Source organism: Puma concolor, chromosome B2 (genome assembly GCF_028749965.1).
Source record: "Puma concolor isolate L17-30 chromosome B2, mPumCon1.1.hap2, whole genome shotgun sequence".
In the NCBI taxonomy this organism is placed as follows: domain Eukaryota; kingdom Metazoa; phylum Chordata; class Mammalia; order Carnivora; family Felidae; genus Puma; species Puma concolor.
In genome coordinates, this window is record NC_141671.1 from 72,845,274 (window position 1) to 72,872,936 (window position 27,663).

The window sequence follows — 27,663 nt, forward strand, 5'->3', positions numbered from 1 at the left end:
ATACATAAAAAAACCCCACCCCACGGATTCCACACACACACACACACACACACACACACACACACACAAAACCATTAGAAGTTATAAATGAGTTCAGTAAAGTTGCAGGATACAAAATTCACAGAAATTGGTCACGTTTCTTTCTTTTTTAAAAATTTTTTTTAACGTTTATTTATTTTTGAGACAGAGAGAGACAGAGCACGAATGGGGGAGGGTCAGAGAGAGGGAGACACAGAATCTGAAACAGGTTCCAGGCTCTGAGCTGTCAGCACAGAGCCCGACGCGGACCTCAAACTCACGGACCACGAGATCATGACCTGAGCCGAAGTCGGCCGCTTAACCGACTGAGCCACCCAGGTGCCCCGAAATTGGTCACATTTCTATACACTAATAAAGAAGTAGCTGTAAAAGAAATTAAGAAAACCATCCCTTTGGGAGTCCTGGGTGTCTCAGTCAGTTAAGCGTCCAACTTAGGCTCAGGTCATTATCTCACACTCCAAAAGTCTGAGCCCCACGTCAGGCTCTGTGCTGACAACTCAGAGCCTAGAGCCTGTTTCAGATTCTGTGTCTCCCTCTCTCTCTACCCCTCTCCCACTCGCACTCTCTCTCTCTCTCTCTCTCAAAAACAAACATTAAAAAAAAAAAAATCCCTTTACAATCATGCACTAAAAACATAAAGTAAAATACCTGGAAATAAATTTAACCAGGCAAGTGAAAGACCAGTGCTTTGGAAACTATAAAACACTTATAAAATAAAGATGACACAAACAAATGGAAAAGTATTCCATGCTCACGGATTGAAAGAATACTGTTAAAATGGCTATTCTACCCCAAACAATCTAAAGATTCAATGCAACTTCTACTAAAATGCCAACAGCATTTTTTTCACAGAGCTAAAATAATCCTAAAGTTTGTATGAAACCACAAAAGATCCTGAATAGTCCACCAATCTTGAGGGAAAACAAACAAACAAACAAAAAACAAAGCTAAAAGCATCACAATCACAGTTTTCAAGAAACGCTACAAAATATAGTAAACAAAACAGTATGGTACTGGCACAAAAATAGATATATGGATTAATGGAAGAGGATAGAGCTTAGAAATAAACCCACACTTATACGGCCACTTAACCTACAATAAAGAAGGCAAGGACATTCAATGAGGAAAACACAGTCTGTTCAATAAATCGTGCTGGGAAAACTAGACCACTTTCTTAAAATAAATTCACAATGGATTAAAGATCTAAATGTGGGACTTGAAACCATAAAACTCCTAGAAGATAACACAGACAGTAACATCTCTTTAGATATATCTCTTCAAGCAAAGGAAACACAAGCAAAAATATACTGTGCCTACAACAAAATAAAAAGCTTTTGCACAGAGAAGGGAACCAACAAAATGAAAAGGCTACCTACTAAATGGGAGACAATATTTGCAAATAATATATCTGATGAGGGGTTAATATCTAAAATACATAAAGAACTTATAAAATTCAACACCACAAAAACAAATCGGGTTAAAATGGGTAGAGAACCCAAACAGACTTTTCCCAAAGAAGATATACAGACAGCTAACAGACCCATGAAAAACTGCTCAACATCCTTTATCATAAAGGAAATGCAAATCAAAACAACAATGAGATATCATCTTACACCTGTCAGAATGACTAGAATCAAAAAGTTAAGAAATAACAAGTGTTGGCAAGGATATAGAAAAAAGCAACCTGTATGCACCTGTTCCTGGAAATGTAAATTGGTGCAACCACTGTAGAAAATAGTATGGAGGTACCTCAAAAAATTAAAAATAGAAATACCATATGATTCAATAATTCTACTACTTATCCAAAACAAATTAAAACACTAATTTGAAAAGATACATGTACCCCTGTTTACTGCAGCAGTACTTAAAAAAGCCAAGATATGGAAGCAACTCTAGTATACATCGACAGATGAATGGATAAAGAAGATGTGGTATATATACACAATAGAGTATTACTCAGCCATAAAAAGGGTGAGATCTTGACATTTGTGATCACATGGATGGACCTAGAGGGTATTATGCCAGGTAAAATAAATCAAAGAAATACCCTATGATTTTAATTATATGTGAAATGTGAAAAACAAATAAAAAGCAGAAATAGACCCATAAATACAGAAAACAAACTGGTGGTTGCTAGAGGGGAGTGGTGTAGCAGATGGGCAAAATGGGTGAATTGGAGTGGGAAGTATAGGCTTCCAGTTATGAAATGAATTAAGTCACGGGGAGAAAAGGTACAGCATAAGGAATCTAGTCAATGGTATTGTAATAGCATTCTTAGGTGGCTAATGGTAGCTACACTTGTGGTGAGCATAAGGTTGTGGAATCACTATTGTTATACACCTGAAACCAATGTAATACTGTGTATCAACTGTACTTCAATAAAAGAAAACAAAGAGAACTCATGTAAATCCAAATATCACACTAAATCACAACAAATGTAAATGGATAATGTTGAAAGGGATGGTCTTATGTTATTAGATTCTTTTTAAAAATATATAAATATTGTACCAGCACAGATAAAACATTAACACACACCCAAGAAAGAAAAAAAATGCATTAGGCAAAAATATTACCCAAAAAAGAAAAACCAGTGGTGTAGACCAAAAAGGCTTTATGACAAGAAGCATTATTAGAAAGAGATGAGGAGTTATTAATGATAAAAAAAATTCACTAGAAAGGTAAAACAACCCTGAACATGTTTTAAGTTCAACTCTGAACCTAAAAGAAGGTCTCTAAAAAATGTTAAATTTTTTGGCAGGCTATATCAAGTGAAAGAAGAAATACATATTCATTACTTTAGAAATAAAAATGGAGCATATAGATACAAAAATAACATATTTTAAAAATCATAAACACTATGAAAAACCTAATGCCAACAAATGCAAGATATGAAATAAAATGAATAATTTTTCAGAAAAATATAAATTACTAAAAGTGAAAAGAAATACAAGATCTGAATCAATCTATAACTATTAAATGAAGTGAGGAAATGGAAAAAAAACAGAAAGACAAAAATAAATTCACAAATAAGCACTACATCCAGAAGGTTTCAGAAGTGATATCTATGAAATTTTAAGAAACAGATATTCCCTATCTTTTATAATCTGAAAAAAGAACAGAAAGAAGGAAAGGCTCTCCAAGTCATTCTTTGAGAATTTTTATAATCATGATGCCAAAACTAGATAAAGACAACCTGAAAAATAAAGCCATTCTTCATTCACAATTATGTGAATATTGTTGCAAAAATCCCAAATACTGGCCAAAGGAATTCAGCAATGTACAAAAATTATGTCACAACTAAGAGCATTTATCCCAAGAAAGCAAAGGATGAGAGTAATTTAAATAAATGAATGTAATTTTCCATGTTAATTAAATGAGAAAAAAATAATCATTTCAATAGAAGAAAAAAAGCATTTGAACATTTAATAAAATTCAGTATTATCCATGATTTAAAATAAAATTCCTAGCAAGCTGGTAATAGAACCAAATTTCTTCACATCTAATATACACAAAATGTACACACAGAAAAGATCCAGGATATATACTAAAATGCTAAAACTGGTGATATCTGAGTGAAATAACGTTTTTAGTTATTTTTTTCAAGTTTTTTAATAATGCATATGTGCTACTTATGTAAAAATAAAAATACAATTTCTAAAAATATGTTTCAATGAAAATAAAATACAAAGGAGATATATCTATCAACTTCAGAAAAGTACTTCTGTGGAGGGAAAGCAGAGAAAGGGATGTTTTAGAGAATAGTCTACAAGGAAACCTTAAAGTAACATCTTTTAAGTATATGATCTAAAGCAAAAGTAACAAGCTATTAAGTAGGTTCCTGTTTTAAATATTCTCTTTTCTGTATGTTCAAAATATTTCTTAAGAAAAACATTAAAAGTGCTTTTAGAAATTAAAGGCATATAATGAAAAAATGTAAATAGTGGTTATCTTTTACTGGAAGGATTACAAGTATTTTTCCTCCTACTTTACTGTCAATTTAAAAATGTCTTTAAGAAAAAATTTAAATATTTAACTAATATTTCACCAAAAGGAAAGATCACAGAATTGTAACTTTTTAGGTTTATATAACTTAACAACTTTTGCAAGCAAATCCAAAGGATAATTAATCTCACCCCCCACTTACTATTTAATTAATAAAGCAATATATACTTACATAAAAATATTAATATTGCATGTGTTCACACAGGTTTATAAATGGCAGTTGTTTTAATCTGCTAAGTTATTCTGAGTTATTCTAAATGCTGAAGATTTAGACCCTTGGGTAAACAAGGACCATAGCCCACCTTACAGAATAGTTGCTTTACAATATTACTAGTAAGTGGTCATTCAGCATCTGTACAAATAGTTCTGATGGCAGAAAGTCCAGTAATTCAAAGGGCACTGATTTTATTATCATTGGACAATTCCAATTTATTTTGGAGCTCCTCCTTATGAATAAGCAGAAACCTGCTTATTCAACCTAAAAATGTTAGGTTTGTACTACCTTCAGCAACATCCAAGAGCATATCCATTTCTCCTCTTCCAACAAAACAGCTCTTTAACTACTGAAAACACATTTTCCCTTTATCTGAATCTTATTCACACTTCCATGGTTCTTCCACTGTTTCTTATATTCCCATTTTTTTTTTTTTTACTTCTGGTTCTCCTGCTTGCTCTATACATGTCAGTCTGTTACCTAAAATTTGGTGTCTGTTTTAAAATGTTATCTGGCCAGTAAAATTAATTATTATTATTTCCTAGAGCCTGAGGACCAGCATAATTGGTTGTTTTTTTTTCCTTCTGTTAACTTTTTAAGCAGCTATATGACCATAGATTCAACAACTAAAATGCTATGCTTTTTTTTAAAACTTCAATTACTTTCAAATCAAGTCTCCCATATGATACCCACAAAATAGATGGAAAAAATTGAGGACTCAACAGTTAACCAGATTAAATTTTATCTTGCTTGTTTGGGGCCAGATTTTGATCAATTCAATCTTAAACTTGTCATCCATCAAATTAGCTGTCCTTCCTATTTCTGAAACCTGCCATGAATGCCACTTTCTTTCATTGATCCATCTATCCACTCATTCCTTTAAGAAATATTAATTCTAGCCAGATAGAATGTCAAATGTTGCAAATACAAAATCAAATAAGACCTGTTCTTACCCCTAAGGAGCCTAGTCAAACTGACCAATAAATATGCTGACAAAGGGCTGGGGCTTAAAATGGCACTCCAAAGCACTCACCTAAGAATGTTCTCTCCAACCTGACAGCTATTTACTGGCACCCCTTAGGCTCAGTTACTGATCCAATTGTAAAGCTTTCTAACATTTTCAACTAGTCCACATTTTTCCATTAAAACACAAGAAACATTTACTGTATCTACTACCATCTGGTAGATATAGTACATACCTACAGAATATAGATGTATATAATATGTACTACATAAGTGGTATAGTACAGTATGTAGTATATACTGTATAGTTTATAATATATAATTTAGAATTGAATGTATATATTTTATGTACATAGAAAAATTAGTAGATATAGTATTTTTTTTTTGATGTACCAATCTTGCAGTCTAATAAGGAAAAGAGTAAGGTAGTTCTAAGTGAGAAATATGTTCCAAAACATATTCGAAAATTTGGTAGAGATTGGCATTAAGTTTACTGATTAATAGCTTCTAACATCTTCCTCTCCGTGCCTTTGAAAACACTGGTGCTTGCTTTTTCTCACTTTTCTTACCTATCCCTAGTCTTCCTAAGTCCCTAATGTATACTGACAAAGGTTCTGAAACCATATTCATAAGGTTCTTCAGTCCTCTGGGGGATGATACATTCGAATGTGGAAACTGAGCTAATTTAAATGAGTTATCTCTTATTATTTCTTCATCTGCTTTGAGCAGGACAAGATAGAAGCAAACTTGGAATCTAATAGTTATACCTCCTCTGAGCATTACAAGCAGTGGGCTTTGGTCTTATTACTCTAATGAAATCGCTGTTGTTTTCTTTTAAAATGTTTATAAGCCTTTGCTTATTCTGAGATATTGTCTTCCAACATACAGTTAGATTTTACTCCACAGTATTGAGCATTGTTAATACCAAAAATAAAACAGGTTTCAGAAGTGGTTCCCACTCAATAAATTGTATACAGAGAATTAACAAGATATGACAGATTTTGGAAAAAAAAAAAAACAATGTTTCTTTTCCAGCATGTGCATCACCTTATCAGAAGATACTGATAAAATAGCCAAATTTTAATATTTTTATCCATGTTATAAAATTATGATAAAACTCAAATGTACTATTACAAGAGAATCCTATTACTCAGCTTTTAAATATGTGATAAAATGATAAGATTTTACTAAAATGATAATAGACTAGAAACAGCAAAAGAATGGGACACAGCAGACTGTAGTTCTAGTTCCAGACCTGTGATTCTAGTGACCTGTGTGATTCTGTGTGATCTAGAAGAAGAAAAATAACATCTCTCTGTCCTAGCTTCCTCAACTGTTAAATGCTTAAGTTGGACTAGACAGTTCCCCAAGAAGGTGTTTCAGGGGCTGCATCAGATTGCGGGGCAAGTGAGTTTTTGAAGCACTCTCTGCAACCTAACTCACCAGACACCACACGGGATAGTTCAGCCTTTATCTGGCTGCCTCTGAAGAAATGCTAAAATTTGAAAAACCAATGGATGAAATCAGTACTTTCAAAAATTTTTTGAAAAACAATAGAACCCTTGAAGTACACTGAGCTCATTTGCAAACCAATGCAAAAAACAATTTCCATGGTCCTTTCAAAGTCTCCAATACTACCATGCTATGATGTATTTCCTTTTAAATAACATACTTTTCTCTGAGTGTACTTTATTTTTTATCCATACATTAGGTGCTTAGTAGTTGGTAGTAAGCTAGAATCATCATGAACTTTACCTCTAACACTGTTTATCACCACCTGCAAGATTTTACAGACTGGAAACTTAGGTTCAACTAATCTAAGTGGTACTGGATTTCACAAAGATAGCCCAGTATAGAACCAGAATCTGAACCTAGTTTGTGTGTATGTGTGCATGTATAAAATTCTCTTCCATTAGGAACTTAACACCTTAGGAAGTAGGTATTCGTCAACAGCATAATTAAATATAAACAACTTTTTATTTGGTCTTAAATTTTGAGCCAATAATTTCTGACAAGTTGGCACAACTCATCAATGTTTCCATATTAAAGATGCTTTCATAAAAATACATGTTTTTAAAAATCTTCTGGGGCGCCTGGGTGGCTCAGTCGTTAAGTGACTGACTTCAGCTCATGTCATGATCTCATGGTTAGTGAGTTCAAGCCCTGTGTCCAACTCTCTGCTGACAGCTCGGAGGCTGGAGCCTACTTCAGATTCTGTGTCTCCCTCTATCTCTTGGTCCCTCCCCCTGATTGTACTCTGTCTCTCTCTGTCTCTAAAAAATGAATACAAACATTTGAAAAAAATAAAAATAAAATAAAAATCTTCTTGAATGATATCACAAGGAAAGCCAATTTAATCATAAAAGATCTTAACTTGATTACCATAAGAAAAACTATTATCCAGTAGCATTTTTTAGATTCCTTATATTAACAAATAACCAAAAGTGATTTGAAAATGCTTTACTGATCCAGAGATTTCCACTTCCAGGAATTTCCACTAGTATACTTACATATGCATGCAAAGACTTAAGTTCACTGCCATGTATAATTACACTATCAAAACAAGTTCCTAACATATATGTTAGTAAGGGAAGAGGTTGAACGTATTATAATGTTTCTATACAATGGAAGAATATACCACCTTCAAAGAGAATGAAGCAGGAGGGATCTGTTTCAAGAAGCCCAAAGGACCCCAAATAGCATGAACCCAAATAAAACTACATCAAGACATGCTATAATAAAATTGTACAAAGTCAAAGACAGCAGTTTAAAAACATCAAGAGAAAAGGAAGAAATTACACGCAAAGGAATGCCCATAAGATAATCTTTGGATTTCTCAACAGAAACTTTTCAGGCCAGAAAAGAATGGGATGACATATTCAAAATATTCCAAGAAAAAACCCCATCAACCAAGAATGCTACTTGGCAAAGCTGTCCTTAGGCAATGGAGAAATAAAGACTCCCCCTAACAAATAAGACCTGAGGGAACTCATCACCACTACACCTGCCTTATAGAAAATGCTGAAGGGAGTTGAGTGGGAATAAGAGAACACTAGTTAATATCATAAAAACATAAGAAGGCAGAGTAAAATTCACTGGTAATGGTAAATACAGAGTCAAAGTTGGATCCTGTCATATGGTAATTTCAATGCATAATTCAACTACAACTCTAGATTAAAAGTTTTAAAAAATACAGTAAAAATAACCATAACTACAGTAATCTTATTAGTTATACAATATTAAATAATATGTAAATTGTAACATTAACCTAAAATATGAGGGGAAAGAGAAGTAAAAGTGTAAAACTCAGGAATTCTATTGAAGTTAACTTATTAGTTTAAAATAGAGGGTTATAGTTTAAAGATATTTGATTTATAAATAAAATGATAAACAAGGAAAAAAATCTGTAGTAATTACACAAAAGAATATGATAAAGAAGTCAAAGCATACGGACAACACAAGACATCAAAACACACATAAAAGACAACAGGATCACAAACAAGGAACAAGAGATCCATAGAACCAGAAAATGATGAACAAAATGGCACTAGTACGTTGTTACTTATCAATAATTTCTTTAAGTGTAAATGGATTAAGTTCACCAATCAAAAGATATAGAAATGATGGTGGAATGCTTTAAAAAAAAAAAAAAAATCCGGGGCGCCTGGGTGGCTCAGTCAGTTAAGCGTCTGACGTCGGCTCAGGTCATGATCTTGCAGTTCATGGGCTCAAGTCCCACCTCAGGCTCTGTGCTGACAGCTCAGAGCCTGGAGCCTGCTTCAGATTCTGTGTCTCCCTCTCTCTCTGCCTCCCCACCCCCACTCATGCTCTGTCTCTGTCTCTCAAAAATAAATAAAAACGTTAAAAAAATTTTTTTTTAATCCATTGATATGCTGCTTACAAGAGACCCAGTCTATGGCCATATCACCCTGAAAGCGCCGGATCTCATCTGATCTCAGATGCTAAGCAGGGTGGGGCCTGGTTACTACTTGGATGGGAGACAAGAGACCCAACTATAGCCTTAAAGGCACACAAAGACTGAAAGAAGGGATGGAAAGTCACTCAAATAAATGATATCCAAAAAAAAAAAAAAAAAGAAAAAAAGAAAAAAAAAAAACAGTGGCAGATATAGACAAAAGATACTTTAAACTAACAAATGTAAAAAGAGACAAAGGTGATTATTATATAATGATAATGGGATCAATGCATCAAGAGGATATAATAATTGTAAATATTTATGCACCCAGAATCAGAGTACATGAATACATAAAGTAAAAACCAACAGAACTAAAAGGAGAAATAAACAGCAATACCAAATAACAGTTGGAGACTTTAATAACCCACTCTGGATAGAACATCTAGACAGAGAATTAATACAGAAAGAAGAGATTTGAAAACTATAGACCAAACAGGCCAAACGTATGCATATCCAACAACAACAGAATACACATTATTCTCAAGTGAAAATGGAACATTTTCTATGATAAACTACATGTTAGGCCACAAAACATCCTTAGCAAATTCAAGAAGATTAAACTCATACCATGTATTTTCTCTAGCCACAATGGTATAAAACTAGAAATCATTAACAAGAGGAAAACTGGAAAATTCACAAATACATGGAAATTAACACTCTTGAATAACCAGTATATCAAAGAAAAATAAAGGGGAAATTTTAAAAGTATCTTAAACAAAAATGGAAACATAACATACCTTAACTTATGGGATCCAGTAAAGGTAGTTCTAAGAGTGATGTTCACAGCAATAAATGCCTACAGTAAGAAGCAAAATCATGCCAAATAAACAACCCAAATCTACATCTTAAGGAACTGGAATGAGAACAAACTGAGTCCAAAGTTAACAAAGGAAAAAACAGAGAAGAGTCAAATCAACAAAACTATAACTGAAAGGGAGACATTACAATTGATAACACAGGCATATAAAGAATCATGAGGCTACTATGAATAACTATACACCAATAAACTCAACAACCACAGGAAATGGAAAAATTTTTAGAAACATACAACCTACCAAGACTAAGTCAGGAAGAAATAGTCTGAAGAGATGAATCACTAGTAAGGAGATTGATCCAGTAATCAAAAATCTCCCAACAAAGAAAAGCCCAGAACCCGATGGCTTCACTGGCAAACTTTACCAAACATCTAAAGAAGGATTAATGCCAATCCTTCTCAAACTTTTTCAACAACTGAAGAGAAGGGAATACTCTCAAACTCATTTTACAAGGCATGTATCACTCTGATACCAAAGCCAGAAAAGGACACTATCAGAAGAAAAACAAACAAACAAAAAAAAACAATATTCCTGGTGAAAACAGATGTAAAAATTCTCAGTAAAATACTAGCAAATCAAATTTAGCAGCACATTCAAAGAATCATTTGCCATGATCAAATGGGATTTATACTTGGAATGCAAGCAAGGATAGTTCAACATATAGAAATCAACAATGTGATACACACATTAATAAAATGAAAGAAAAAATCATATAATCATTTCAATAGATACAGAAAAAGCATTTGACAAAAATGTTTTATCAACAAATATTCATAATTCATATTCAAATTGTATTATCAAATGTTCATAATAAAAACTCTTAACAAATTAGGTATAGAAGGAACATACCTCAACATAATAAAGGCCATATATGTTGGCCATAGCTAATACCATACTCAATAGTGAAAGGCTGAAAGCTTTAGCTTTTCCTTTGAGAAACAAGACAAAGGTACCCACTCACCATTCCTATTTAATAGAAGGCCTACCTATAGCAAACAGGTTTAAAAAAATTTTAAAGGCATCAGAATTGGGGAGAAAAAGCAAAATTGTCTCTATTTGAGATGACATGAATTTATATATAAAAAATAATCCTAAAGACTCAACCAAAAAACTGTTAGAATGATACAAAATTAATCTACAAATATCAGTAATGTTTCTGTACACTAACAATAAATTATGTGAAAAATAAAGAAAACAATCCCATTTATAATAGCACCAAAACAATAAAATACTTAGGATTAAACTTAACCAAGGAGAAGAAAGATCTCTACTCTGAAAAATACAAGACACTGTCAAAAGATATCAAAGAGGGCACAAATAAATGGAAAAAGGTAACTTGTGTTCATAGAAGGGAAGAATTAATAGTATTGTTAAAATGTCCATACCACCCAGAGCTATCTATAAATTCAATGCAATTGCTATCAAATCCCAATGGCATTCCTTAAAGGAATAGAAAAAAAAAATCCTAAAACTTGCATGGCACCACAAAGACCCTGAATAGTCAAGTGCTCCTGAAAAAGAGTAACAAAGCAGGAGGCATCACACTTCCTTATTTCAAGCTATACTATAAAGCTACAGTAATCAAAACAGTATGGTACTGGCATAAAAACAAAGAGATCAGTGGAGCAGAAATGAGAACCTGGAAATAAATCCAAGTATTTATGGTCAGCTAATATTTGACAAGAGAGCCAAAAATACTTAATGGAGAAAAGCAGTCTTTTCAATAAATGGTCTAGGGAAGTTGGATATTCACATGTAAAAGAATGAAACTAGACCTCTAACTTACACTACTCTTAAATATTAACTCAAGGTGGATTAAAGACTTAGGCATAAGACCGGAAAAGATGAAACTCCTATAAGAAAACAAAGGAAAAAAGCTCTAAAACATGGATCACGGTGATGATTTTTTGGACAGAACACAAAAGCACAAGCAACAAAATAAAAAATATACAAGAAGAGAGTACACCAAACTAAAAAGTCTCTGCACAGTAAAAGAAACCATCAACAAATTAAAAAGACAACATACTGAATGGGAAAAAATATTTGCAAGCCACCTATCAGATAAGGGGTTAAAATCCAAAATATATAAAGAACTCCTAAATTCCTACAACTCAATAGCAAAAGAAAGTCCACTTAAAAATGGGCAGACCTGAATAGACATTTTCCAAAGAAGATATGTGAAAGGCCAACAGATACGTGAAAAATGCTCAACAGCACCAGTCATTAGGGAAATGCAAATCAAAACCACAATGAGATATTACCTCATGCCTATAAGAGTGGCCAGAATCAAAAAGACAAGAGATAACAAATGCTTGTAAGGATGTGAAGAAAAGGAAACCCTTATGCAGTTGGTAGGACTGTAAACTAGTATAGCAAATACGGAAAACAGTATGAAGGATCCTTAAAAAAACTAAAATTAGGGGCGCCTGGGTGGCGCAGTCGGTTGGGCGTCCGACTTCAGCCAGGTCACGATCTCGCGGTCCGGGAGTTCGAGCCCCGCATCAGGCTCTGGGCTGATGGCTCAGAGCCTGGAGCCTGTTTCGGATTCTGTGTCTCCCTCTCTCTCTCTGCTCCTCCCCCGTTCATGCTCTGTCTCTCTCTGTCCCAAAAATAAATAAACGTTGAAAAAAAAAAATTTAAAAAAAAAAAAAAAAAAAAAAAAAAAAAAACTAAAATTACACTGAACCTATGGTCCAGCAATTCCACTTTTGAGAATATATCCAAAGGAAACAAAAATACTAACTCTAAAAGATATCTGTGCCCCCATGTTCATAGCAACATTATTTATAATAGCTAAGACATGAAAACTTCCTAAGTGTCCATCAATGGATGAATGGATAAAGATGTGGTGTATACACACACATACAATGGAATATTATTCAGCTATAAAAAATGAGAAAATCCTTCCATTTGCGACAGCATGGATGGACCTTTAAAGCATTATGCTAAGTAAAATAAGTCATAAAGAGACAATTATTGTATGATCTCACCTACATATGGCATATTTAACCAAAAAGAAAATTCCTAGAAAAAGCAATCACACTTGGAGTTACCAGGAGGAAAATGGGGGGAGGGAGAATTGAAGAAAGATGGTCAAAAGGCGTAAGCTTCCAGGTATGAGATAAATAAATAAATACTAGAGATGTAATGTACAACAGGGTGACTATAATTAACACTGCTATATGACATATATGAAAGTTGTTACAAGAGTAAATCCCAGGAGTTCTCATGACAGGGAAAAAAACATTTATTTTTCTTTTTTTGATTTCTCTTTTTACTGACTGTATATAAGATGATGGATGCTTACTAAACTTATAATGATAATCATTTCACAATATATGGAAACCACTATGCTGTACACCTTAAATTTACACAGTGTTGTATGTCAATTATATCTCAATATACCTGGAAAACTTAAAAAAAGAATGAGGCAGATTTTATTCATGCTGTGAGTTTATATATATACATATATATGTGTGTGTGTGTATATATATATATATATATATATAATGTTGTATGTATGCACACAATAACATGTAACATGTAAAGAATACCAAAATATGTTTCAGTAAAAACAACATACTAAGCAGTGTGCATGGTACACTCCCATTTATAGTTAGTGAATAAAAAAAGGATCTTTATGAACTTGTACATTTTTTTTTTCTTAATGTTTATTTATTTTTGACAGAGACAGAGACAGAATGCGAGTGGGTTAGGGGCAGAGAGAGAGGGAGACACAGAAGCAGAAGCAGCCTCCAGGCTCTGAGCTGTCAGTACAGAGCCTGACGCGGGGCTCGAACTCACGAGCTGTGAGATCATGACCTGAGCCAAAGTCGTACGCTCAACCGACTGAGCCACCCAGGCGCCCTGAACTTGTACATGTTGAGATGATTTCTTAACAGTGATTATTTCTTGGAAAGGAGTCTACAAGGATAACAGAAAGGATAGTGATGTTTCGTTGTCTACTTCTCTGTATTATTTGAATTTTTAGGACTTTTGTAATGCTTGTATTACTTTTCAACAGAAACATTATTTTAACTTAAATATTAACATAAAATTGCTATAACAATTGTTCTAACTAAATGGATAGTTTGAAAGGATCCTGTAAAATTTATTCTCTGGATAAAGAGTATTAAACTTTACCCCTGAATCACAGATCCCATAATTTCATTGTAAATACACTCCCACCAAAATTGGTAAAAATATTTGTAAACAATATAACAAAATCTAGCCAATTCCTTGAATAATTATACAATAAAAAATTAGTAAGATCTCAACAAATGCTATTATATTTTACAAGCAGTTCCTTTTTTTAACATTAAAAATCTTTCATTTTCCCAATATTCAACAGACATAATAAGGACTTCATTATTTTTTAATAAATATGGTTTACCACGCTAAAAATGCTTTTGGCCCATAAAAGATTTGAAAACATGATTTATACTCATCAGGTTTCAGAAACAAAAGAACGCTCAAATCGTTCCATTTCACTCCTCAGATGAAACAACTGAAACCTGTCAATTAAGGGACCTGCACTAAGTCAGAGTGGGACAAACACAAAACTGATTTCTCGGTTTGACCTCCAAATGTGCTAATTAGTTTCATTTTTAAAGAAATCATACAGACCAAGTAAGTGAGGCAACGAGGGGCGTTCTGGCTTTCGGTTTCTGAAGGGTGAAAGGACAGAAAATGCTTAGAGCAGATACCTAGACACAAGAGTAAGGTATGGCAGGGAAAGATGCAGGAAAAGGACCCAATACTAGACAGTTCCATTCTGGTTCTGAATAAACTAGGAAGGGTAAGAGAAGATAATGATGAATCAATTCTTATTTTTGAAAATGGTTTACATTGGAGGACTATAATGTTTGTATCACAGAGAAACAAATACCCACTCAAGGGCAGCTCTAGGGTCAAGGGAATTTGAATGCTAGTCTCTAACAGGAAAATCTATCACAAGAAAAAGAAGAGTATTCAAACCTCCTTTCATAGCTGTATGATACTCAGGCTACTCAAATCACTCCCCAAAATCTTTAAAAATTTCTAAAAAGGGAGAGAAAGCCTTGTTAATAATGTTTTTCTAACAAGGTAATTTATTTAGTTTACTCTGTGCCAATTCAATGCTAAAACAGGGTTGGATTTTTTTAATGTATTAAGTGTGCACCCTACAGTTTACTGGTATCCTTTTAATAGCATGAATAATTATCATTACATTTATGATCTTTTCATAAAACTTTGTAGATAATTTCTTATTTAATGACTAAGGATTCTTAAGATAGTTACAATTCATGGTATTTGCTTTATTGGTCTTCCCTATGACCGTATGCTACTGTACCCTTAGATGAGGAATGCAACCAGAGCTCTGTGTTTCTAATGAGGAATGGGGACAGAATTAGTGCCTTTACCTTCAGCTGCTACTGGAGGCCAGTTGCAGGCCTCGTAAGCCATGGTGGATGCAGGTTGGCAGTCATCAAAAGAAACTGCATTTGGGGGTAATCACAAATGAACTTGCTAATAAAGAACTATTTATGTTAAATCAGTGATTCTCAACAAGAGGTGCAGGGATCACCTAAAGGTCCCTTAGACACTTTCAGGAGTCTGCAAGTTCAGAACCCTTTTATAATGAAATATTATTTGCTATTTTCACTCATCATCATGAATATATGTTAGAATTTTCCAAAGGCTATATATATAAGATGTGATAATATATAAAGAAAATGGTCAGCATTTAGAAAATCTACCTAATACAATGAACAAATACAAAAGTGATATGAGTACAAAAAGTTCACTGATCCATGGCTTCAGATTCCACTCTGCAACAAACCTATAAGAAACACCACTTACTATGTTTTGATATAGTATCAAAGAGGCCTATCTAGCTATCTGAAAAGGCTTCTAAAATGTTCTTCCATTTTCTCACTCCTATAGACATTTGTGTGAGGCTGCATCTTTTAAATATCTATCAACCATAATAACATACAGCAACAGACTGAATGCAGAAGCAGCTTTAAGTATGCAGGTGTCCTCTATATTAAGCCTGACATTGAATAAAACTGCAAATATAGAAAACAATGCCACTCTTCTCTCATTTTTTGTTTAGAAAATACAATATTTTTCATTAAAAAATCTTATAACATGTAGTCAGTTGTTTATTATTTTTAAATAAATTAAGAAATATAGTTAAATGTTCTCAGTTTTCATTTCTGATATACCCACATAAACAAAAGCTCCTGGGGAAGGGGGGTCTGTAATGTTTAAACATATCAACAGGTCTTCAGACCACAAACTGGGAATCACTGCATTATATAACTAAAAATGTTTTTCTGCTATAAAAGCACACTTTTATATTTTTTGCAGCTTTTTTATACTTTGCTGCAGCTTTATTTAACTATTAAATATTACATATAACTTAATATTTAAGTTAATATATTAAAATGGGGCTACTACTGACACAACTCCATTCAGTAAATTAACTGAAGTAAAACCCAAAATGATGGTATAAAGCCAACCATAAATGAAGAAATAAATATGTAGTCTGATTTAGCTGTCTGCCCCTTTGTACTGAATTAAACAAGTTGAACCATATCAAGCAGTTCTTCATCCCTGGTATATGGTCCATTTTGGGGCAGACCATATCACACAAGAGAAAAAATAGAGGTCATGGGTGGTTGTCTCCACTCATACCTTTGGTTATTTGTCTCCCTAAACATGTATCTACTTCTAAACTACCATGCTCCTAAATCATGGGGACTCTGTGCATTCTCTCAGTTCCATCAACTAACAAAATAAGCCTGCACCCAACGTAGAGAGAGGATGATAGTCAGAGGGATGTTTTTCCACAGCTAAATTATTTATAGGTAACTTGGAAAATGCTTTTTGTCCTGTCCTCTAAAAAGAAAATATAACTCAAAAGGGAGTAAGAATCATGGCCCGAAATCCTTCCTGGAATGAGACGATCACTAAACAAATAAACAAACCTGCCTGCCATGAGTTCCAGCCTAAGGAACATAAAAGAAAAAGCTACACCGAATGAAACAAAAAACACCATACAGTCATTCTTAAGAAACAGTAGCATAGACCTTAAAGATAGCACTACTATTTCACTGCAATTTCAAGGGATACTCAGGACTTTCCTGGGTTTTAGTTGTGTAAAATGAAACACCACAATTGAGCTCCTAGAGGTCTCCTTTATCCAATTAGTGGTACTGACTATAACCTATTGAGTTTGAAGAAAAAAGATTAACCTTGTGTTGGATAAAGTAATAAAATATGAATAAATGTATGAGGCACAAAAACAAAAGCTAATTTTCACAGTAAATCAAGAAACTCAAGAGTACAGATTTCAAATTCTGGATTGATCACTGAGATTATGGAAAATATAATTACAAATTGGGCCAAAGGCTTTAGGAAGTATGAAAAGGTAGGAATTAGCCTCAGGTGGGCTGCTGAGGCTCCTCCATTTAGAAAAGAATTAGTATGTCAGTACTCACTCTAAATGTTAATGTACTAAATACTCCAATCAAAAGACCTAGGGTATCAGAATGGATAAGAAAATAAGACCCATCTATATGCTGCTTACAAGAGACTCATTTTAGACCTAAAGACACCTACAAATTGAAAGTAAGGGGATGGAGAAACATCCCTCATGCTAATGGTCATCAAAAGAAGCTGGAGTGACCATACTTATACCAGACAAACTAGATTTTAAAATAAAGACTGTAACAAGAGATGAAGAAGGGCATTATATCATAATTAAGGGGTCTATACACCAAGAGGATCTAACAATTATAAACAGTTATGCCCCAACGTGGGGGCCCCCAAATACATAAATCAATAAATCACAAACATAAAGAAACCCATTGATAATAATACTGTACCAGGAGAAAAATTCAACACCCCACGTACAGCAATGGACAGATCATATAAGCAAAAAACCAACAAGGAAACAATGGCTTTGAATGACACACTGGACCAAAAGGACTTAACAGATGTATTCAGAACATTTCATCCTAAAGCAGAATACACATTTTTCTCAAGTGCACTGGAACATTCTCCACAATAGATCACATACTGGATCACAAATCAGCCCTCAAGTACAAAAAGAGCAAGATCATACCTTGCATATTTTCAGACCACAACGCTATGAAACTTGAAATCAACCACAAGAAAAAATTTGGAAAGACTGCCAATACTTGGAGATTAAAGAACATCCTACTAAAGAATGAATGGGTTAACCAAGAAATTAAAGAGAAAAGGAAAAAGTACATGGAAGCCAATGAAAATGAAAACATGACAGTCCAAAACCTCTGGGATGCAGCAAAGGCAGTTACAAGAGGGAAGCATGTAGCAATCCAGGGATTCCTAAAGAAGGAAAAAGGTATCAAATATACAACCTACCCTTATACCTAAAAAAGCTAGAAAAGAAAGCAAATAAAGCCTAAAGCCAGGAAAAGAAGGAAAATAATAAAGATTAGAGCAGAAATCAATGATACTGAAATTAAAAAGAACAACAACAATAGAACAGATCAATGAAAACTGGTTCTTTGAAAGAATTAACAAAATTGATAAGCCCCTACCCAGATTGATCAAAAGAAAAAGGAAAGGATCCAAATAAATAAAATCACAAATGAAAGAGGAGAGATTGCAACCAACACCACAGAAATACAAACAATAATAAGAGAATCTTATGAGCAATTTTATGCCAACAAATTGGGCAATTTGGAAGAAATGGGCAAATTCCTAGAAACACATACACTACCAAAACTGAAGCAGGAAGAAATAGAAAATTTGAACAGACCCATAACCAGTAAAGAATTGAATCAGTAATCAAAAATCTCCCAACAAACAAGAGTCCAAGGCCAGATGGCTTTCCAGGGGAATTCTACCAAACATTTAATGAAGAGTTAACACCTATTCTTTTGAAGCTATTCCAAAAAAATAGAAATGGAAGAAAAACTTCCAAACTCATTCTAGGAGACCAGCACTACCTTGATTCCAAAGCCAGACAAAGACCCCACTAAAAAAGTACAGACCAATCTCCCTGATGAACATGGATGCAAAAATTCTCAACAAAACACTAGCCAACTGGATCCAACAATACATTAAAAGAATTATTCACTATGACCAAGTGGGATTTATTCCTGGAATGCAGGGCTGGTTTAATATCTGCAAATCAATCAATGTGATACATCACATTAATAAAAGAAAGAATAACAACCACATGATCCTCTCAATAGACGCAAACAAAGCATTTAACAAATTATAGCATCCTTTCTTGATAAAAACCCTCAAGAAAGTAGGGAAAGAAGAAACATAATTCACAATCATAAAGACAATATACAAAAGACCCACAGCCAATATCATCCTCAATCAGGATGAGAGCTTTTCACCTAAGGTCAGGAACATGACAGAAGTGCCCACTCTCACCACTGTAATTCAACACAGTGTTGGAAGTCGTAGCCTCAGTAATCAGGCAACAAAAATAAAAGGCATCCAAATCAGCAAGGAGGAAGTCAAACTTTCATCACTCTTCGTAGACAACATGATATTTACATGGAAAATCCAAAAGACTCCACCAAAAACCTGCTAAAACTGACTCATGAATTCAGCCAAGTAGCAGGATATAAAATCAATGTACAGAAATCAGTTGCATTTCTATACAGCAATAATGAAGCAACAGAAAGAGAAGTCAAGGAATTAATCCCATCTACAATTGCACTAAAACCCATAAAATACCTAGGAATAACCTAATCAAAGAGGTGAAAGATCTGTACATTGAAAACTATAGAAAGCTTACGAAAGAAACTGAGGAAGACACACAAAAAAAGGAAAAACATTTCATGCTCATGAATTGGAAGAACAAATATTGTTAAAATGTCGATACTACCCAAAGCAATCTACATATTCAATTCTATCCCTATCAAAATAACAACAGCATTTTTCACAGAACTAGAACAAACAATTCTAAAATTTGTATGGAACCAGAAAAAAACCCAAATAGTCAAAGTAATGTTAAAAAAGAAATCCAAAGGTGGAGGCATCACAATTCCTGACTTCAAGCTTCATTACAAAGCTGCAGTCATCAAGACAGTACGGTACTGGCACAAAAACAGACACATAGATCAATGGAACAGAACAGAGAACCCAGAAACGGACCCACAAATATGGCCAACTGATCTTTGACAAAGCAGAAAAGAATATCCAATGGAAAAAAGACAGTCTTTTCAGCAATGGTGGTGGGAAAACTGAACAGCAACATGTAGAATAATGAAGCTGGACCACTTTCTTACACCATACACAAAAATAAACTCAAAATGGATGAAAGACCTAAATGTAAGACAGGAAGCCATCAAAATCCTAGAGGAGAAAACATGAAACAACCTCTTTTTTCTTGGCCGCAGCAACTTCTTACTTGACATGTCTCTCGAGGCAAGGGAAACAAAAGCAAAAAATGAACTACTGGGACCTCATCAAGATAAGAAGCTTCTGCATGGCAAAAGGAACAATCAGCAAACGGGGCGCCTGGGTGGCGCAGTCGGTTAAGCGTCTGACTTCAGCCAGGTCACGATCTCGCGGTCCGTGGGTTCGAGCCCCGCGTCGGGCTCTGGGCTGATGGCTCAGAGCCTGGAGCCTGTTTCCAATTCTGTGTCTCCCTCTCTCTCTGCCCCTCCCCCGTTCATGCTCTGTCTCTCTCTCTGTCCCAAAAATAAATAAACGTTGAAAAAAAAAATTTAAAAAAAAAAAAAAAAAAAAAAGGAACAATCAGCAAAGCTAAAAGGCAACCGACAGAATGGGAGAAGATATTTACAAATAACATATCAGATAAAGGGTTAGTATCCAAAATCTATAAAGAACTTATCCAACTCAACACTCAAAAAACAAATAATCTAGTGAAGAAATGGGCAAAAGACATGAATAGACACTTTTCCAAAGAAGACATCCAGGTGGCTAAGAGACATATGAAAAAACGCTCAACATCACTCATCATCACGGAAATACAAATCAAAACCACAATGAGATACCACCTTATACCTGTGAGAATCAGTAAAGTAACAACTCAGGCAACAACAGATGTTGGCAAGAATATGGAGAAAGAGGAACCCTTTTGCACTGCTGGTGGGAATGCAAACTGGTGCAGCCACTCTGGAAAACAGTATGGAGGTTCCTCAGAAAGTTAAACATAGAACTACCCTACAACCCAGCAACTGCAGTACTAGGTATTTATCCAAAGAATACAAAAATGCTGACTTGAAGGGGCACATGCACCCCAATGTTTATAGCAGTGCTATCAGCCATAGCCAAAGTATGGAAAGAGCCCAAATGTCTATCGACTGATGAATGGATAAAGAAGATGTGATATACAGATACAATGTAATACAACTCTGTGATGAAAAAGAATAAAACCTTGCCATTTGCAACAATGTGGATGGAATTAAAGGGTATTATGCTAAGCAAAATATGTCAGTCAGAGAAAGATATCTTATGATTTCACTCATATGTGGAATTTGAGAAACTCAACAGATGAACATAGGGGAAGGGAAGGAAAATAAGATAAAAACAGAAAGGAAGGCAAATCATAAGAGACTCCTAAATACAGAGAATAAACTGAGGGTTGCTGGCAGTGTGTTGGGTGGAGGGATGGGTTAAATGGGCAATGGGCATTAAGGAGGGCACTTGTTGAGAGCAGCACTGGATGTTATATGTAAGTGATGAATCACTAAATTTTATCCCTGAAATCATTATTACACTATATGTTAACTAACTTGGATTTAAATTTTTTAAAAAATGAAAAAAATTTTCAGTATGGTATGACAGCTGAAATAAGACTGATTTGAGCATAGTAGGTTCATAATTACATATTAAATGTCATTTCCAATAGAACTTCAAACACAATATAAATGAAGTAGCTTGTATCTCCCAACCAAACTTTGGGGCTTACAGCTAATTAACTCAACACTCCTAATATTTGAAAGTAAACTGCTAAAACCAAGCTCTTCCTTCATGTGCATAAAATATTCATAACTCCTTGTGAAAATAATTATTACAACAAAATAAGCTTTGAAATTTGAAAATAAAAGTCCAAACATAATTTCCTCATCTAGAAAGAACTGAAAGTATTTACAATTGCTCTACAGAAAATAAATACTTAGGTATAATCTAAAAAAACCTGTATGGATCTATATCCCGGGAATGATGACGATGAAATAAATGAATATACTGTGTGTGTTCAAGAGTAGAAAGGTTCCACATATAAATTCTACACAAATTGATCCATGTTGAATGCATTTCCCATTAAAATCCCAAGAAGGTGTTTGTAGACAAAAACAAGCTTATTCTAAAGTTTATATGCAAAGGCAAAGGACCCAGAATAGTTAAAATAGCCAAAGTTTAAAAAAAAAAAAGCATAACATAAGAGGAATCACTACCTGATGTTAAGGCCTACTATGTCGCCTATAATGAAGAAGTCTGACATTGGCAGAGGGACATATACATACATAGATCAACAGACTACAGAATCCAGAAATAGACCCACAAAAATATCCCCAACTGGTTGTTTTTTTGTTTTTTTTTTTTTTTTAAATTTTTTTTTCCAACGTTTATTTATTTTTGGGACAGAGAGAGACAGAGCATGAACGGGTGAGGGGCAGAGAGAGAGGGAGACACAGAATCGGAAACAGGCTCCAGGCTCTGAGCCATCAGCCCAGAGCCCGATGCGGGGCTCGAACTCACGGACCGCGAGATCGTGACCTGGCTGAAGTCAGACGCTCAACCGACTGCGCCACCCAGGCGCCCCTCCCCAACTGGTTTTTGACAAAGGTGCCAAATTAAAAGGAAGAAGGATAGTCTTTTCAACAAATGGTACTAGAGTAACTGGGTACCACAGGCAAAAAAAGAAAAAAAAAAAAAAGAATCCCAACCTAAACCCCACATCTTATACAAAAATCAACTCAAAATGAACTTGAAAGTAAAGTATAGGGGTGCCTGGATGGCTCAGTCAGTTAAGCGTCTGACTCCTGATCTTGGCTCAGGTCATGATTTCACTGTTTGTAAGCCTGAGCCCTGTACTGGACTCTGTGCTGACAGTGCGGAGACTGTTTGGGATTCTCTCCCTCTCTCTCTGCCCCTACCCCACTCATTCTCTCTGTCTCAAAATAAACTCTAAAAAAAAGTTAAAAATTAAAAAAAAAAAGAAAAGAAAACATAAAACCATAAAACTTTTGGATAGAAACACAGTAAAAAAATCTCTGGAGCTACAGGCAAAGGGTGATAGAAATAGGCAAGGAATTCTTACACTTGACACCATAGTACAATCCATAAAAGAAAAATCTAATAAACTGGATTACATCAAGATTTAAAACCTTCCCTCTGAAAGACCCTGTGAATAAGATGAAAGGACAACCTACAGACTGGGAGAAAATATCTGCAAGCCCCACATCTGACAAAGGACCTAGATTACCTAGAATATATAAAGATTCAAAAATCAATGGTACCAACAATCCAATTTAAAAATAGGCAAAAAATATGAACATGAATAGAATCTATAGATGGCAAATAAGCACATGAAAAGATATACACCCTCAGCCATTAGGAATAATACAAGTTAAAACCACGACACAGCACTATATACCTATTGGAATGGCTACAGTATAAAAGAGCGAGAACATCAAATGGTGGCAAGGATGTGGAGAAACTGGATCACATATACATTGTTAGTACAAATGTAAAATAACACTGCCACTCTAAAAAGAGAATGGTGTTTCTTACAAAACCAAAAATGTATTTATCATACAACCCATCAAGTACACTTTCAGGCACAGATCCCGGAGAAATGAAAATTTATGTTTACACAAAAAACTGTAGAGGAATGCTCATAGTGGCATTATTAGTTAATAGTTAAAAACTGGAAACAACCCCAATGTCCTCCAATGGGATACACCATAACACTCAGTGGTACGTCCATACTATGGAATACTACTCAAGAATAAAAAAGGAACACACTATTGATATATACAACAATTTGGATGGAGCTCTAGGAAAAAAAACATCTATTCATCTCAAAAGCTTAAATACTACATGATTCCACTTATATATCATTCTTAAAATGACAAATTTAAAGAAACAGTGAACAAATTAGTGGATGTCACAGGTTAGAATGGAAGGAAGGCAAGAAGGTAGCTGTGCCTATAAAAGTTGGTAGCGCAGGATCCTTGTGATAGAACTGTTCTGCATCTTGATTCTGGTGGTGGTCACATAAATCTACACAGTGATAAAACTGCACAGAACTAAACATATACACACACACAAACACAAATGAATTCATGCAAAACTAATGAAACCTGAGTAAGGTTGATGAATTCTATCACTATCAAAACCAATTTCCTGGCTGCAATATTGTAATTATGCAGTATGTTACTGCTGGGGAAATTGGAAGAAGGGTATATAGGATCTCTACATATAATTTTCATACAACTGCGTATCAATCTATAATTATCTCAAAATAAAAAGTTAAAAGCACTTTTTTAAATCCAGTAAGAAAAAAAACTGAGGACCCTATACAGTTAACAAGTATTTCAAAGATATCATTACAGATGACTGATTTTCATGCTCCCAAGTGGGCAGCCACATAATTAACCTCCATCTACTACTCAGAATCCACAGATTTATTTTTCCTCTCTTCCTTCTTTCTCCTCTTTCCCCCAACACCCTATAAGCCTCCTTCATAACTGGTTGTAAGAGAGAACCACAGCATACGTGTGTGTATGTATATGTGTGTACAATGCACTACCATGTTCTCTCTAGTTTTATACAAACACACACAGAGGTGGTTTTTGTTTTTGTTTTTATCATTATTAGCATTCTGTGCTCTTGGTTCCCAATTTCAAACCCTATGATTTGGCACATTTTATACTCCCCTTTAAAAATAATTAAAATGTTTGTTGTTTTTTGTGACAGTAATTGCTTTCAGCCCCTACCTCCAAGCCACCTCAAGGTAAGCGGCCCCTTAAAAAAAAAAAAAAAAGTTTCCATATGTTTGCTCTGCAGTTTGGGTTGATCACTGGTGAAGCCTACACAATATGGTATCTTCTGTGCACTCAAGCAGAAGATAATAATTGCTAATTTTATAGAGTAAGTTAGATACTTTTTCTAACCACTTATGTACACTCTATTAGTAAGCCACTGCTCCTGGGCTTAGCATTGGTATATTGAACACGGTATACTATATAAAGAAGTACAATAACATACCCTGTATTAAAAACATCCAATTAATACATGACAGAAGCTAATTTACTTGTAGTTCTGACTTGCCCTTCCTCAGAGAGCTGTCACAGCAGGCATTATTCCCATACTTTTCCCCTACCTTGGCTTTCCAAACTACTCATCAGTTTTAATAAGCCCTGACTCAGGGCTTCTGTTTGACACACACATACACACATACACACATACACACATACACATACACACACACACACACTCACATTCATGTGTATATTGTATATGCATTTACTTCTATGTAATTTTATCATGTGCACATGATATACATACATATGAGTTACATCTAATATAAATTCTCTGTATAACAATCATGGGATAGTACTCTTTTTCCAACTTGTTATAAGAAAAATACCTTTTTTTTTTAAAGTTTATTTATTTAAAGAGAGAGCAAACAGGCATGCATGCATACACACAGGGGAGGGGCAAAGAGAGGGAGAGAGAGAATCCCAAGCAGGCTCCACTCTGTCAGTGCAGAGCTCAATGTGGGCTCAATCCCACAAACTGTGAGATCATGACCTGAACCAAAATCAAGAGTTTGGCACGATTGAGCTACCCAGGTGCCCCAAGAAAAATACCTTTCTGGGTGCCCGGGTGGCTCGGTCATTTAAGCATCCAACTCTTGATTTCAGGTCAAGTTATGACTGCATGTCTTAAGATCGAGCCAGCCCTGCATGTACTCAGAACTGGGCATGGAGCCTGCTTCAGGTTCTCTCTCTCCCTCTCCCCTTCTTCCCCTCTCCCACTCATGCTCCCTCTCCCTCCGCCCCTTGCCCACTCACACGCCCTCTCCCTCTCCCTCTAAAAATATAAAAATGAAAATAAAAAAATAAACGTTCTACTGTATTCTCAGGCTAGTAACTCAACATTCTTCTACCCACCTCTCATGTTAGTTTCTATTTGGGGGAATAAGGATATGCTCTGCTGCCAAAAATGTCTTTTACAAATGTTCAAAGAAATAAAAACAAAGTATTTTTCTTGTGGCATTTCTTACACAATGGCCCCAAATGTCAGTTTTATACACTACAGCTATTAGTGTACTGTTTTCAATTTTAGAGATACACTCCAGTAATCAAATGATGTACTTACCCAAAATGACTAAGATTCGTGGAATTAAACACTCATTCATTCATTAACCTTCCCATTAATGTACAAATTTTTTGTATCTTGCTCTTAAATATACAATCTTAATTTTTTCCTAATCTTCCTCAGAAAGATAATTTTTAAAATATTAAAGAAATAGTTTTCATTTCTAAGCAAATCTGAACTTCAATAAGCAGTCTTAACAGAGTATGCTCTTAAATACCCAATGAAAAACGATATTAAAACAGCACAATTAAAGCTGTATAAGTTTTACCTTAATTCTTCTCTCGGTGTCATCTAATTTTAACTCGGCGGAAACCAGCTTCTTTGCCAAATCATCTCGTTCAGGTAGGTGTCTAGCTTCAGAGATCTTTTTCAGTTTCTGCAAGGAAAATTTTGTCCTATATAGTTCTCCTTCAGTATCTTTCACCCTTTTCTCAGTTGCCCGTTCTTTCTCTTGAGATTTTCTTAAGCGTTCTTTGAGTGCTGTAATCTCATTGTTATGATGAGCAATAAGTTGTGAGATTTCATTTTCTGTATCTTCAAACTTATTCAGGGCTTTCTCCTGTCTGTATTGAAGCCTTTTCAAAGCCTTATTTTCTTTTAGCAGCTCAGCTAACTTGACCTGGAGTTCAGTTACTTCATTCTGCAATTCATTGATTTTTAGCAGTCTTGCAGAAAGAACCCGTTTTGTAACAAGATCAGTATCTTTCCGAAGTGGCTCCCTATTGAGGCTCTGAGAGCGAAATCCCACTCGGACTCCCTTTTTGTTTGGTGGATCCTTAGGGCTTGGCTTCCTAGCGGCTAAAAAGGAAACAGTAACAATGTAAAGTGAGAGCCCTACCAATGTAATATTACTTATTCATTCTAACACAAGTGGATCCATAACATTCTTTAATTATATTGTTCCTTAAAAAATGACCTTACAAAATTTAAGTATCAGGTTTTAGAGGTCTTAATATAATGTTAATGTATATAAATATACATATATTTATATACTAATGTTTTTATTAAGAAACATTCAGAATCTTTTAAGAAAGGTCAAGAATATTCTGACTTATCAAAATGATATCTCAATAGTTTACAGGGAATTATTTTACACTGCTTTAAAATATGGCAGTATCAGCGGTATCTCCCTCTGTCTGCCCCTCCCCCATTCGCACTCTGTCTCTCTCAAAAATAAACATTGAAAAAAAAAATTTTTTTTAATGCCAGTATCAGGCTTTACCATTTTCAACTTTATAGATAAGATGGCAAGCCAGAATTCAAACATGGTCATCATCACCATTAGCATGGTGTTTAAT

At 34.6% G+C, this 27,663-nt stretch overlaps 1 protein-coding gene across 3 annotated transcripts in view; it reads right to left on the reverse strand.

Moving 5' to 3' along the window:
* LCA5 (lebercilin LCA5) overlaps positions 1-27,663 on the reverse strand; it is a 79,732-nt gene that overhangs the window by 25,830 nt on the left and 26,239 nt on the right. For all 3 annotated transcript variants that reach the window (XM_086707288.1, XM_025925827.2, XM_086707287.1), the window contains exon 3: positions 26,634-27,163. In XM_086707288.1, coding sequence (XP_086563414.1) covers positions 26,634-27,163 — 530 coding nt within the window. The remainder of the gene's footprint in view (positions 1-26,633; positions 27,164-27,663) is intronic.